The 15,253-nt window shown below is 51.2% G+C and overlaps 1 protein-coding gene across 1 annotated transcript; it reads left to right on the top strand.

Moving 5' to 3' along the window:
- Window positions 1-1,052: 1,052 nt before the first annotated feature.
- Window positions 1,053-13,118, top strand: LOC108635156 (protein SEC13 homolog; the record flags this gene model as incomplete). Its single annotated transcript, XM_018045422.1, has 4 exons — window positions 1,053-1,273; window positions 1,622-1,745; window positions 3,314-3,460; window positions 12,702-13,118. Coding segments are annotated over 4 exons (606 nt in total), but the record flags the coding sequence as incomplete, so codon positions are not given.
- Between the last annotated feature and the right edge of the window lie 2,135 nt (window positions 13,119-15,253).

The raw sequence follows: 15,253 nt of genomic DNA, 5'->3' as shown, positions 1-15,253 counted from the left end.
TAAAAGATGACGTGGTACACACACATACGATGGGATATCACTCAGCCGTAAAAGAACAGAGTGACGCCATCTGCGGCAACGTGGATGGACCTAGAGATTCTTATACAAATAAAGTCAGAGAAAGACAAACAGCATCTGATATCTCTTATATGTGGAATCTTAAAGATCGATGTAAAACACAGCCTCCCAGACAGAGGAAGCAGACTCACGGGACGTCCCTGGCGGCACATCAGTCGAGACTGTGCTCCCAGGGCAGGGGTGTGGGGGTGACCCCCTGGTTGCGCGAACTGAGATCCCGTATGTGGCACAGCGTGACCAAAAAAGGAAAACAAACTTATGGTTACCAAAGGGAAAAGGGGGAGGATAAATTAGGAAGCTGATTAACATGTACCCACTGCTATCTAAAAATAATAACCAACAAGGAATTACTGTAGAGCGCAGGGAACTCTCTTCAGTATCTTGTAATGCTAGGAAGTTACAATGGACAACAATCTGAAAAAACGTATATATGTAACTATCCCTTTGCTGTACACCTGAAACAACACAAGTCTTGCAAATCAACTATATTTCAATAAAAGAGAGAATACTGCAATTACTGCTATATATATATATAACTTTTTTTTTAGTGGCACAACTAAACTGGTGCCTCGGAATGCGCATTTGGGCGACAAATGTGGCTAAGATGAATAGAAATCAGAGTGATGTTTACTTGCAGGGGAAGAGGAGCTGTGATTCAAGCAGGACATAAATGACGGGCTTCTTGGGTAAATGGTCATTTTAGTTTTTGACCTGGGATGACTCCAGGAGTACTTCAGAGTAATTGATGAATCCATGTATGTACTTTGTGTGGTTTTCTGACATCTGTGCCCTCCCTTCGTATATTTGGAATGTGTTCTGTCTTTTAAATTCCTACGAGTCCCTGCTTCCTGCTTTCAATGCACGTTGCTGAGAAAGACGCACACTGTAAGGAATCCGTGAAGGAGAGTTCTGGGCGGCTAATCCTGAGTTCATTAAAAGGACTGTCCTGCGTAATCCAGTCCTGAGAATTGAAGGAGACGATCCCCAGCCTTGGGTCTGCAGAAGCAGTGCCCTGTCGCCAGGCCAAGGGGCAGAGTCAGCACGAGTCCCTCTCCCTACAGATCGGCTGCAATGCTGTCAGCTGGGCCCCTGCTGTCGTACCCGGAAGCCTCATAGACCAGCCAACCGGGCAGAAGCCCAACTACATCAAGAAGTTTGCGTCAGGCGGCTGTGACAACCTCATCAAACTGTGGAAGTAAGCGGAGTTGGTGACCTTTTTAAGGGGAAGCTTCTACCCTGTCTCCTCTCTCCTGTCTACCATGACTCGGCCTCAGTTCACCAGAAACAGAATCACCTTTTCCCCTTCTGCCCGTTGAATACTGTCTTCAGTCTGTCAGAGGACATCCTTTATTTAAAACAAAAAGTCAAAACCTTGCCCTTTCCTCGGGTGCTTTGACTCTTCCTAACTGCTATTATTTGACTCTACAAATGCCATCAGAAAGATGGAGTAGCTTCTCCACCCCTGTGGGGCCCTTGGGGCAGGGGAGGAAGGGAGGTGAGGGAATGGCGCCAAGACTGCCTGCTGGATCCTCTCCCCTGCTAGGGAGGAGGAGGACGGCCAGTGGAAGGAAGAGCAGAAGCTGGAAGCCCACAGTGACTGGGTTCGAGACGTGGCCTGGGCCCCCTCCATCGGCCTGCCTACCAGCACCATCGCCAGCTGCTCCCAGGTCAGCTTGGGCCCACACAGGCGTCTCACGTTAGTTAATCTCAGCAAGTCCCATAAGCCCTTACAGTCCCCTGGGGAAAGTCCTTGGACGGGCAGGAGGCTGGCACCTGTGGACCACTCCAAATAAGAGCACTTATGGAACCCGCTCACCTCTCAGTGAGGTCTTGACAAGAAGCCACAGTGGCTTTCTTCCAGTGAGCCAAGAGCAAGACCAGACTCAGGACTAGTTCCCCTCCTGACCCTTTTATGGAAAGGGATTGGAGCTACCTGGGCATCATTTTAAGAGTGTTCCCAAGCAAGGACTAGGATCAGCGGGAAGTCCTGAGACCTTGGGCTCATCTCCCTGCTCACACTTCCCAGACAGAAAAAGACCCAGGACAAGCCTTTAATTATATGCAACTACCCAAGATGAGGCTTCCCTGATAGCTCAGCTGGTAAAGAATCCACCTGTAATGCGGGAGACCTGGGTTTGATCCCTGGTTTGGGAAGAGCCCCTGGAGAAGGGAAAGGCTACCCACTCCAGTATTCCAGCCTGGAGAATTCCATGGACTATACAGTCCATGGGGTTGCAAAAAAAGTTAAACAACTGAGCGACTTTCACTTCACTCATCCAAGATGAGGGGGCTTCCCTGGTGGCTCAGATGGTAAAGAATCAGCCTGCAATAAGAGAGACCCTGCATTTGATCCCTGGGTCAGGAACATGCCTTGGAAAATGGCATGGCAACCCACTCCAGTCTTTTTACCTGGAGAATCCCATGGACATAGCCTGGTGGGTTGCAGTCCATGGGGTCACAGAGTCAGACAGGACTGAAGTGCCTAACATTCTCACCGAAGATGCGAGTTAAGCCGGCCCTTTCACAGCATTTGAGCCTGCTCTCGTGCGTGTGTGCGTGTGTGTGTTCTGAGTTGCTTCCGTTGTGTCCTGCTCTGGTGCGGCCCTGTGGACTGCAGTGTGCCAGGCTCCTCTGTCCATGGAATTCTCCAGGCAAGAAGACTGCAGTGGGTTTGCTGTGCCCTCCTCCCAGCCTCTTCTGCTTGGTCCTAAATTTGAGAGGACCAACTATAAGAGGTTCAAATGATGTAAAAGATCCTTTTGGTTTGGTTTGGTTTGGTTTGTGTGTGTGTTTTTTGTGTGGTTTTTTGGTCCCTTCTCATTCTCTGAGCTTGGCTTTTTAAACACCTATACCCACTGCATTGAGAAAGTACAGGGCTACTGGAAACCAAACCCAGGAGGTGACTTGGCACATATGGGAAAGTCCCAGGGAAAATTTGAGAAACAGCAGTGTTGACAAAGTCCATCCCTGAAACTGGTGTGAGGAAAGGGACCTGGGAGACTCCTGACCAACCTGAAGTGCGTTCCTGGGCTGAAGGGATACAGGCAGGGACGCTGGGCTGGAATTGGTTGTCAAAGCTGTAAACACCCAGGAAGTCTACCCAGGAGGTCTTTGGCTGTGGTTTGCCCTGATTCCCTCCCCGTATTCCTGAAAAGGTCCAGTACAGATCCAGATGGAGAAGGTCACCAGGGAGGACTGCTGCCCCCATCTCCTGACCCGAGCCTTCTTTCCCCAGGATGGTCGAGTGTTCATTTGGACCTGTGACGATGCCTCGGGCAATACGTGGTCTCCCAAACTGCTGCACAAGTTCAACGACGTTGTATGGCATGTCAGCTGGTCCATCACAGCCAACATCCTGGCAGTCTCAGGTGGAGACAATAAGGTCAGTTCAGTCACTCAGTCGTGTCCAACCCCATGGACTGCAGCATGCCAGGCTTCCCTGTTCATCACCGACTCCCGGAGCGCGCTCAAACTCGTGTCCATCGAGTCAGTGATGCCATCCAACCATCTCGTCTGTGTGGTATTCAAGCCTCCCACCTCTTCGCCAGCACCTAGCAGCCCTCATTTTGTTCTCTGTCTCTATGAATGGACCATTCTAGGACCTCCTAGAAGTAGAATTATAAAGGATTTAATTTTGTGAGTGGCTTGTTTCACTTAGCATAGTGGTGGTGGTGGTGGTGTTGTTGTTGAGGCACATAGCTGATTTACAGCGTTGTGTTCATCTCTGCTGCACAGCAGTCATTCAGTTATACATACTTCTTCCGTGTTCCTTTCCATGGTGGTTTGTTACAAAATACTGAATGTAGTTCCCTCTGTTCCGTGGTAGGACCTTGTTGTTAATCCATTCTGTGTATAACAGCTTCCATCTGCTAATCCTGAATCCCCAATCCTTCCCTCATGTAGACCCCATCCATCTTGGCAACCAGAAGTGTATCCTCTCTCTCTGGGAGTCTGCTGCGTAGATGAGGCGGTGGTCATGCCTCTTGCAGTCATGCTTTGCTGTGCCTATTCGCCAGAGACTGAAATGGCCCAGTAATATGTCTGTCTGTATTTTGAGGAACCACATTCTGTTCTCAGTAGAGGCTGTTAGCCTCATTGCACTGCTATCAGCATCTTACAAGGGTTCCATTTTCTCTGAACACTCTTCCTGTATTTGTTATTTCTACACCTTGATTTAAATTTCTGATATTAGGTTGAATATCTTTTTTTCACACTGTGAGTAAAATGTACCTTTTGAAATTACCTTATTAAAAGTGGGCCCTGTTTTCATGGTTATTACATTACCTACCCAAAGTCTTTAATTGACAGCAGGTATCATTTAGAAGCAAACACGTCTTTCGAATATGACTCTTCCTTAAGCACTGGGTTTAAAGTTCTTGTTATAGAAAATGACAACAAGGAAGCAGCCTCTCTTCCTGACCAACTGCGGTTACTGCAGCTTCCAGAAGCTCAGGAAAAGCCGTATTCCCGGGCTGTCAAGGGGACAGTATGCGCCAGCACACACACTAAAGGGCTTCCTCCTCCTCTCTCCCTCCTCGTCACCCTTCAACACCCAAAATACCAACCCCTGCCGAACCCCAGCACATAGGTGGCTGACCGACGTGGGTGGACTTGAGTCTCTGGACAGACGCTAGAGATGGGAAGCCCTCCAGCAAGACCTCTTCCCGCCCAGAGGACTCGCCTCTTGTGGGCGCACTCGGTGCGCTTAACGCTCGGCATGTCCCACATCTGGTGCTCCGGTGCCTTCCGCAGAGACCGGAGACTCCGGTCCAGCAGGACGTCGTTGCCGGCCCCTCCCTCCCAGCTCCCTCGGCCCCTTGCCGCCCCAGCCTTGGTTCCCAGCCAGCTCGGGCTCCAGGGATGGACATCACCCCAGGCTTCAGAGGCCTCATCGCAACACAGTAGATAATACACTCTGAGGTTTTTCTTTTTTCCTCTCTTTTATCTGGACGTTTTGTTGATTTAGTGTCATGTCCGTTTCAGACTGCTGGGTGCTGGTCCCCTATGCGTGTGCACATAGCTCCTCTGGAGTTCTTTCCCTGGATAGCTTAGGACAGTGTTCACTGGGGTTCTCTGCGCTGCAGTAGAGTCTTGTTGACTGTCTCTTTTAGTGATGGGAGTTTATATATGTGAATCCCAGCCTTCCCATTTATCTGCCCACCGTACCCTGCACTAACACTTTCTTGTTTTTCTTTCTTCACTGACATGCTCTTTCAAGTTCACCTATAACAGTGTTTGGATTCCACCTGTTATTGAAAGCATAAAATATTTGTTCACCTATAACAGTGTTTGGATTCCACCTGTTATTGAAAGCATAAAATATTTGTGTGTTTGTGTCTGGATTAGATAATTCGTGCGGTCATCTCTGGGTTTATCCACATTGTTGCAATTGGCATTATCCGTTTGTTCCTAGAGATGAGTAATTATTCCAGAGAATATCTATACTACATTTCTTTTTTACTGGTTCATCTGTCATCAGTGTTTGACATTTTTCTGTTTGTAACTAATGGTGCGGTGAACACTGGCGTGCAGGAAATCTTTTCATATTTGGCGTCTACAGGCGCGGTGGCAGCAGGTCTTTTTCTGAGTTGACTGTAGTCGGTCTCTTGTGAATTCTTGGCCGGCCTCCATAGTGCTCTGCCGAGCAGGTCTGCCAGTCCCGTCCCCCCGGCAGAGCAGGCAGGCTCCCTTCCTTCCGGGTGCTCTCTGGGGTCGCCTCTCGCACTGTAAGGATTGTCCTTCTGTGGGGTGTAACGGGATTCCAGGTTGGTGTCCGGGTGACTTCTTTCTGCTAATTGGGGATGCAGACCATGTCTCTCTGTACTAAGGTTGACAGCAGTGGAGGAAAATCTTTCTCTGCAACCCACTACTGGAAAATGGGTCGTTTGGAATTCTTTATCCGTGAGCTACTAAGGCAATGTTTCTTGAGGGCAGCTGTCTTCTACAGCTCCCAAGGGCCTGGTGAATTTGAACTGCCTGAAACCACGGTTTTAATGAATTATTTTGGGGAGTGGCCACAAAGTGGCAGCGTTTCTTTGCCTGGCTGTAGTCAGTCTAGCCTCCAGAACCCTAGGGGACGACATGTCCCTGGGCTGTCAAGAGACTGATGGGTGCGGCACAGACACCCCAGGTTCCCGTCTCCTCCCTTCCCTCCCCCTCGCCCTTCACTCCAGGAGGTGCCAGCCAGGGAGGCCGCAGTGCCCTGGCGCTGCCCGACATGCGTGGATGGAGGCTAGAGAAGGGGAGCCCTCGACAGAGGCCGCCGGTGGAGACTCGGGCTCTTTTCGTGCCTGTCCCGCCCAGAGCACTCAGCTCCTGGGTGAGCTGGGTGTGCTTGAGCCTCTGCAGGACCCAACCATGTCTGACGAGTGTGCTGCCTTCCGGAGGGAACAGGCGCTCAGGTCCACGCGGGGGTCATTGCTGCTCCCTCCCTCCCAGCTCCTCCAGCCCCTGGACACGCCAGCCTTGTTTCCCGGCCAGCCTGGGCTTCAGGAGTGGACATGAGCCCCTGTTTCAGAGGCCTCATTGCAGCACGCTAGGTAATACTCTTAGGTTCTCCTTTTTCCCCTTTAGCTGGAAGTGCTCCTGGCGCACGGTGTTGTCTCAGTTTCAGAACATCGGGGCTGCTCACTGCACACAGGCACAGCCTGTGGCTTCGCAGGCTCTTCAGCGGGATGCTTGGGACACCGTGTTCACTGGCGTCTTTCACTGCTTACGGCGGGTTCTTATTGGTTGTCTCTCTTATTAATCGTTTATGCATGTGAATCCCAGCTTTCTCATGGACCCGCCCACTGTACTGCACCACAGTTCCTTTTGTTTTCTTTCTTCCTCACTGAGCCTGTTTCTCTCTGAAGTTCACATTTCACACTATTTAGATTACACATGTTAATGAAAATCACAAAATGTTTGTCGGTATGTATCTGTATTAGATGGTTCGTGGGATCCTCTCTGGATCCATCCACATAGCTGCAATTAACATTTTTCCTTTGTTTCCATGGATGAGGAAATAATTTCATTATATCTGTACCACGATTTTTACCAGTTCATCTGCCTTTGGTGTTTATCGCTTTTCTGTTTACAAATAATGATGCAGAGTTGGAGGGACAGCTGTCTGCAGGCCCTGTGCCTGAAGGGCTCTTTCTCAGTTGACTGTGCTGCCTTCTCAGTTTTTGACCACCCTCCATGACGTTCTGCGTAGTAGGCCTACCAAGTTACACTTCCACCAGCAGGCTAGGAGCTTCCTTCTCTGCAGGCCCCGCGGGACTGAGTCTTACTGTGTGAGGATGGCCCTTCTGTTTGGTGTCAGTTAGTTTCCTGTTGATTCTTTCTACTAATTGGGGATTTAGAGTATGTGTTTAGCTACTAAGGTTGAAAGCCGTGTGAGGAAAATGTATCTCTGCAGCTTGCTTCGGAAAAGTGGCCTCTGTTTAAAATTATTATCCATGAGATGCCAGAGCATGTTTCTTAAAGGCGTTGCCTCTTACTACCCAGCAGGCCTGGTGAGTCTAAGTGCCCTGAAGCGGCGGCTTTAGTGTTGTTTTGGGCAATGGCCACAAGGCGGCAGCATTTCTTCTGCCTGACTGTGGTTAATGCAGCCTCCACAACCCTAGGGAACGACGGGTTCCTGGGTTCTCAGTGAGACTGAAGGGTGCAGAACCAACACCCCAGGCTTCCTGTCTCCTTCCTTCCCCTTCACACGAACAGACTCAAGGCCGGAAGCCACAGTGCACGGGTGTTGCCCGGTGTAGGTGGGGGGAGCCCTCCACAGGGGCCGGCCACGTGGTCTTTTCAAGCCTCTCCCACCCAGAAGACTCCCCTCGGGTGCACTGGGAGTGTGTATCCTCCTCGTCACCCACCCAGCCTGGTGACTGCGGTGCCTTCCAGAGGCACCAGGAACTCCAGGTCCAGGAGGGCATCGTTGCTGGTCCCTCGCTGCCAGCTCCGGCTGCCCCTGCACTCTCCAGCCTTGTTTCCCGGCCAGCTCGGGCTCCAGGGGTGGACGGTAGCCCAGCCTCAGAGCCCTCGTGGCAGCACAGCACAGCAGACAACAGTCTCTTGGGTTTTCCTTTCTTCTCCTTATTTTCTGGGCGTGTTGTTGATCTACAGGGTCGTGTCAGTTTCAGAATGCTGGGCTGCCCACCTGCACATACACACACCTGTTCTTTCTTGGATTCTCTCCTGGGATAGCTCAGGTCCAGCATCCACTGGAACTGTCTCTTTGCTGCAGGAGGTTCTTGTTGATTGTCTCTTTTATTCACAGGAGTTTATGTAGCTGAATCCCAACCTTCTCTTTCATCTGCCCCCTAACGCTGCATTAATGGTGCCTTTTTTCCCCCCTTCTTCTTCACTGAGCCTCTTTTAAGATAAGTTCACATCTAACGGTATTTAGATTCCACCTGTTACTGAAATCACGAAGTATTTGTCAGTCTGCATTCTGTGTTAGTTGGTTCGTGGGATCATCTCTGGATCCATCCACATAGTGCTGTTGGCATTTTCCTTTGGCTTCCACTGCTGAGGAGTTAATTTCACTGTGTCTGTACCATGGGTTTTAGCAGTTCATCTGTTGTATTCATCGTTTTTATTTTTTGAAGTTCAGGCGTCTGCAGCCGTGTGAGAAAGTCAGCTATGATAGCTCCCTTTCTGAATTTTTGACCAGCCTGCTTGGTGTTCTGCCTAGTAGCGCTCTCAATATCCACTTACCCCATAGTGTAGGAGGGCTGCCTTCTTTCCAGCTTCTCTCCGAGACTGACTCTTTCACGCTGTGTACGTGGCCCTTGTGTTCGGTGTCGGGATTCCTAGTGGTGTTCCTGTTGACCCTCTCTACTAACCGGGCAGGAAGACCGTGTCTTTCTGTGCTACAGTTGAGAGCAGTGTGTGGAGAATGTATCTTTGCAGCCCACTGTAGGAAAGTGGTTTCTGTTTTGAATTCTTAGAATTCATGAGATACTGAGCCCCTGTTTCTGGAAAGCAGGTGCCTTTACAGCCCCACAGTTCTGGTGAGTCTGAAGTCTCCTGAAGCCAGGGTTTCTTAACGTCGTTTTGTGCAGTGGCCACAGGCGGCAGCATTTCTTGCTGCCCTACTGTGGTTCATGTAGCCTCCAGAACTGCTGCGAACGACGTGTTTCTGGGTTGTCAGTGAGACTGAACAGACAGCACAGAACACCTCAGGGTTCCTGTCTCCTTCCTTCCTCCCTATTACCCTTCACCTTAAGAGGTGTGAACCCTGGAAACACGCAGTGAGCAGGTGCTTCCTCGTGTATGTGGAGTTGCTCTGCACAGAGGCTAGAGATGGGAAGCCCTCTTTGCAGACCTGTCTGCACAGAGCACTAAAGTCTTTCGGGAGCACTGGGCGTGCTTTAGCCTCTGCATTACCCACCCGTGTCTGCTGGTTACGGTCCCTCCCTGCCAGTGGCCTCAGCCCCTGGACTCTCCAGCCTTTTTTCCAAGCCACCTCTGGGCTCCAGGGATGTGACATTCTCACAGGCCTCACAGCAGCCAGTAGCCTGTTAGGTTTTCTTTTTTCTTCTTTATCTGGGAGTATTCTTGGTTTACAGTGTTTCAGTTTCAGAACGCTGGGTGCTGCTCACCTGCCTGTATGCACACAGCTGCTGTCGCTCAGGCTCTTTACCTCGATAGCTTAGGACACTTCTCTGGAGTTCTCTGCGGTGTGGTAGGTTCTTGTTAGAGTATCTGTCTTATTAACAGGAGTTGGTATATGTGCATCCTGACCCTCTCATTTATCTGCTCACTATACCCTGCACTAACCCTGTTTTTTTTTCGTCTATTCAGACCAGGTTCACATCTAACACTGGTTAGGTTCCCCCTATTGCTTAAATCACGAAATATTTGCCTTCTGAATCTGTACTGGTTCCTGGGCTCATCTCCAGGTCCGCCCATGGAGCTGCACTGGCGTTTTCCTGTTTCCACGGCTGAAGAACTAACTCCACGATATCATACCACAGTTTTTACCAGTTCATCTGTCGTTGGTATTTATCCTTTTTCTCACTGTTAGTAATGTTGCAGGGAACGTTGGGGTGCAGGTATCTTTTGAGTCTCAGGTGTCTGCAGGCCCTGCTCGGCAGGACTCCTGACTGAACCGTGATGCCCCTCTTTCTGAATTTCCGACCAGCCTCTAGCGTTCTGTCTAGAGGTCTACCAGTTGACATTTCCCTCAGCAGTGTAGGAGCTTTCCCTCCTGTCCGGGTTCACACTGTGTAAGGGTGGCCCTTGTGTTCAGTGTTGGGATTCCTAGTGGTGGTGCCCGTTGGTCCTCTTGGCAGGAGAACCATGTCTTTCTGTGCTGAGGTTGAGAGCAGTGTGTGGAAAACGTACCTCTGCAACCCACTATTGGAAAGTGGTTTCTGTTTTGAATTATTATCCGTGAGATTCTGGGGCCCTATTTCTTGAAAACAGGTGCCTTTTACAGCCCCACGGCTTGGTGAGCTTGAAACTATGGTCTTAATAGTGTTGCTTTGGGAAATGGCCACAAGGCGGCAGCATTTCTTTCTGCCCTTGGTGGCTGGTGCAGCCTCCAAAGCCCTTGGGAACCACGCGTTCCTGGGTTGCTCTGAGACTGGTGGATACTGCACAGACATCCCAGGGTTTCTGTCTCCTTCCTTCCTCCTCCTCAGCCATCAACCCACTAGATTCCAAACCCGGGTAACCGCGCTGCACGGCTGAGGCCCCTGGACAGAGGCTGGAGAAGGGGCCCCTCCCCGGAAGTCGGCTGTGGAGATGGGTCTTTCCAGATCTCCCGCCCGAGGACTCAGCTCTCGGCTGCTCTGGGTGTGCTTCATCCTCCGCATGGCCCAGGCAGGCCAGCTCCAAGAGGCATCATGGCTGGTCCCTCCCTGCCAGCGCCCTACGGCCCTCGACTCTCTAGCCTGGTTTCCCAGCCAGCTCAGGCTCCAGGGATGGACATTAGCCCCGGTTCCAGAGCCTCATCGCCACAGTAGACAAGAGTCTCTCAGGTTTTCCTTTTTTCCTATTTTATCGGGGAGTACTTCAGATTTACAGTGTCCCGTCAGTTTCAGAACACTGTGCTGGCCACCTGTCCACACACACACACACACCCCTGTCCTTCCTCGGACTCTTTGCCTGGTTAGCTTAAGGGCCAGTGTTCAGTAGAGCTCTGCTGGGCTACAATAGGGTCTTTCTGATGATCTGTTTTATTAATAGAAGTTTGTCTGTGTGAATCCCAACCTCCTGATTTACCCACCGAGGATACTCTTGAGATTGTTTTTTTCACATTATGTTACAGTTGCCCTTTTTATTAATTTCAAGGGATTCTCCCTGAATTTCCTGTTTCTTTTCTCCTTTAATGATGTATTAGCCCATGTGTTTCTGTGCTGTATCTGGTAACATTTGGATTCGATTCTAGCACTCGTTACTTCAGATTCTGTACCGGGAGCCTCTCAACATAGTGGCATTCACAGATAGTGCTTTCTATTTAAACCTCCTTTCTGTTGAAGCACTTCCTTGTGGCACAGTTTTAGAGCATGTGGATAGCACTGCCTACCTGCTCCTTCCCCCAGCTCACCTCGAAACGTCCCTGTCCTGGCAGTACAGCAGGCTAGAGTCCAAAGGATGTTTGGCTCTCCCTTTGGTGAGCTTCCAAGCAAGAGTGTGCACTTCTTGGTAAGTGAGGCTACTTGATTTATTCTACAGAGTGCCAGTGTAGTTTGTCTGTTTGGGTGATCGGAAGTGGTTCCTGGCCTGGAAGGCAGCTCCAAGGTTTCTTACCTACTAAGTCGTGTCCAGCTCTTTGTGAACCCATGGACTTAGCCTGCCACACTCCTCTGACCATGGGATTTTCCAGGCAAGAGTACTGGAGTGAGTTGCCATTTCCTTCTCCAGGGGATTTTCCTCACCCAGGGATCGAAGTTGCATCTCCTGCACTGCAGGCAGATTTTCTACCAACTGAGCCCTCAGGCGAGTAGTGCCGTAGGTTACTAATGCCTTATTTGTGCTCTCGCCTCTAGCCTTCAGTGTGCCCACGTTCCCTGTAGGACACACTCCTGCCCCAAGATCCGGGCGCTGGCTGTGGGTGGTCCTTACCCGGCCAGAGTTAGTGTCTCGGCAGCAGATCCAACTGCGATCTCGGTGGAGCCAAACCAGAGTAGCCGATCTGCAAAGTGACAGCTTCTTTGCAAGTAGAGGGCTCTCTTCTCACTCCAGTGCAGAGCCTCAGGAGAAGCCTCTCTGCGTGGTGCTCTGCCAGCCCTGGAAAGGGGCCCTGGGCTAAACATCGGCCACACCTCTTACCGTCTCATGGAATCAGTCTGTCTTTGCTGTAGGGGCACTTCAGCCTCAGTGCTGGGGTGTAGGATCTGTTCGGGCTTGTCATGTCCATGAAAAGTTCTCAGTTCTTCATCTGCGGGATATGAAGGCAGGAGCAGCTGGAGTCATCCTCTTCTTGACATCTCTCCCCACCCCCATCTTCGTTTTTATTCCTTTACTTACCTTGGTTCCTCCACTGAAACCACCAAAATGTAAGTGCTCGGTTTAGCCCTCGGCGGTGAGCTGTGGTCTCTGATGGAGGTGGACTGTGCGTCCCTCCTGAAGACGCAGGGAGAGGGGAGGGTGGGGTGCCGCCTCCAGTGGGTGCCATGTTCTGCTTGCAGGTGACGCTGTGGAAGGAGTCGGTCGACGGGCAGTGGGTGTGCATCAGTGACGTCAACAAGGGCCAGGGATCCGTGTCCACGTCTGTCACAGAGGGCCAGCAGAGCGAGCAGTGAGCACACGGGGCGCCTGCTTCTCCACCCGCTGCAGACTCTGGGCCGGCAGCCCAGGCGGCCCCGCGCCCGCGCCATCAGGCTCCCACAGACACAGCAGGACTGTCATCTGCCTTAACACGATCTGATATGGTTTGTAACTTACCGTCCAGCTGAACACACACTTGTTCTGAGGGAAAAAACTATGAAAAGATCTGAAGGTTGTTATTTTAAGATATTTTGGTCATTTTTACGTACCTTTTACGTTCAGGCGTCACTTGTGGGGTTTGTTTCCAGAGTAATTAAATAAACACATATTGCTTATAACTCTCCCTGCATTTTCCTAACCCGCCTAAAACCGAGCTCCTTCTCACAGTAGTTGTCCTGGAAGAGCACAGATTCAGGCCGAGCCTTGCACACAGCTGTCAGGCACCATCCCCAGACCCGAGCTCTGCTGAGGGCGCCTGCAGAGCTCTGATTCAGAGAGCCAGGCACTGGACCTTCAGGGCTGCGGCTGTGTCCCCTGCGCATACGCCCTGTGCTCTGGACAGGCTGATAAAGCCTGCCCTGTCCAGTTACACCCGTTTGCAGGCAGAGGGCCTTACTCACCCTAACGGAGGAGCACCTGAAAGCACCTGTGACCAGGACTGGAATGAGCATTCACACCCCGCACTGCAATGACAGATCTCTGCAGACAGCATGTCGAGGCTCTGGAGGCAGAAAATCCAGAATTCCCACGGAGGGAATCAGCAGGAAGGTGAGACACTGCCTTGTGCCATGTACAACCTGTAACCACTAGAATTCAGGGGAAGAGGAAGCCCTGCACGTGAAGAGGGTCGCTGTCCCCATGCCTAAGCAGGCCTGGCCCCAAGGCCGACCCGCCCCATCCCAGGCTGCTGTAAGGCTTTGGCATAAACGTTCCTCCCCTAGAGTAGAGTTCCAGGGCCTCCTCACTTCCAGACTGGGCCTGAGTTTTACCCAGGAGGCCTACCCTGAACACTAATCTCAGCCAAAGGACCCAAGAGAGACTGCATTAATGGGAGAAAAGCCTCCACAGGCTCCCTACAGCCCCTTACCTTCAAGCCGCCTAACTTCCAAAGGACAAGACTGCAGCCTAGCAGTCTGGCAGGGGTGTCTGAATATCTGCAGGTCAGCGGGGAAGCAGGAGGGGGAACAGGACACAGGCCTGCGGGGTTTGTGCTTCCGTGTTCCAGAGACTGGCATCCAAAGCCCTGGGTCTCCCCACTGACCTGGGTTGGGCATAGACGGGAGGTGCCGCCTTGTGGCCATTTCCTGTTCTTACAACGTACAAACTGGTGCTTCAGGCACTGCATTGTCAAAGGGCTGCAGGCCCTAAATAAGGAACGCTTAGCAAAATCAGCCCTGAGTATTCATTGGACGGACTGATGCTGAAGCTGAAACTCCAATACTTTGGCCACCTGCTGCGAAGAACTGACTCACTGGAAAAGACCCTGATGCTGGGAAAGATTAAAGACAGGAGGAGAAGGGGACGGCAGAGGAGGAGATGGTTGGATGGCATCACCGACTCGATGGACATGAATTTGAGCAAGGTCTGCGAGTTGATGATGGACAGGGAGGCCTGGTGTGCTGCAGTCCATGGGGTCACAGAGAGTCGGACACGACTGAGCGATGGACCTGACTAACCCTAAGAACACCCTGGCTGAGGTCAGCGAGTAAAACTTCAAAAACCATAAATGGGACTTTGAACAAGCCCTATTCAAAAGAAATTTTCCTCAAAGTATTTATAAGAAACAGACGAGGCACATTAAATGTTGCACCAGATCCCTCACAGTCACAGACAGGACCGTCGAAACTACACCCTGTGCCATCTGCTGTGAGTCAGTGTCCAGCACAAAGGTCTGCAAACAGTAAACGCTGCAGATCGAGGACAAAGGGAACCCTCCATGCTGATGCCAGCACTGGCACGCAGGCACAGGCCGCTCTGGGAAAGAATACTCAGGCTTCCGAAAGGGAAATCACAGCTCCACGTGAGCACAGTGCATGCTCCCGGACAGAAAGTAAAAAGCAGCTGGAGATTGAAATGGCCCAGGCATCAAAATGCTTGCTGCAGGAATATGAACAGCCTCAAGATTTGGAATCACACCAGATGCCCAGGACCGCTAGGGTGCTGACAGAATCCCCCGGGACGCGCGTGCACTGGACGACTGACGTAGCCGTGAAATAAGACAATACCTTGACGGCAACAAGGATGGACCTGGAGATCTCTGGCCTCAGGGAACCAAAGCAGACAGCAGCCATAGGATTTGGTGTAGGGATGTCATCTCAGCCTGCATAGAAGTGAACCCTCTGAGAAAACAGAGACAAACTAGAGTCCTGGAAGCAAAACGTGTGTGTGTCAGGGGCAAAAGCTGGGGGAGGATCTAAAGGAACGCTCGGCAACCGAGCAGCTCAACACTGCTACGTAAACATCGGCCCTCCAT

Source organism: Capra hircus, unplaced genomic scaffold, assembly GCF_001704415.2.
Source record: "Capra hircus breed San Clemente unplaced genomic scaffold, ASM170441v1, whole genome shotgun sequence".
Taxonomy (NCBI): Eukaryota; Metazoa; Chordata; class Mammalia; order Artiodactyla; family Bovidae; genus Capra; species Capra hircus.
Note: the sequence above shows the minus strand (reverse complement) of the source record. Positions and strands in the feature narration are given on the sequence as shown.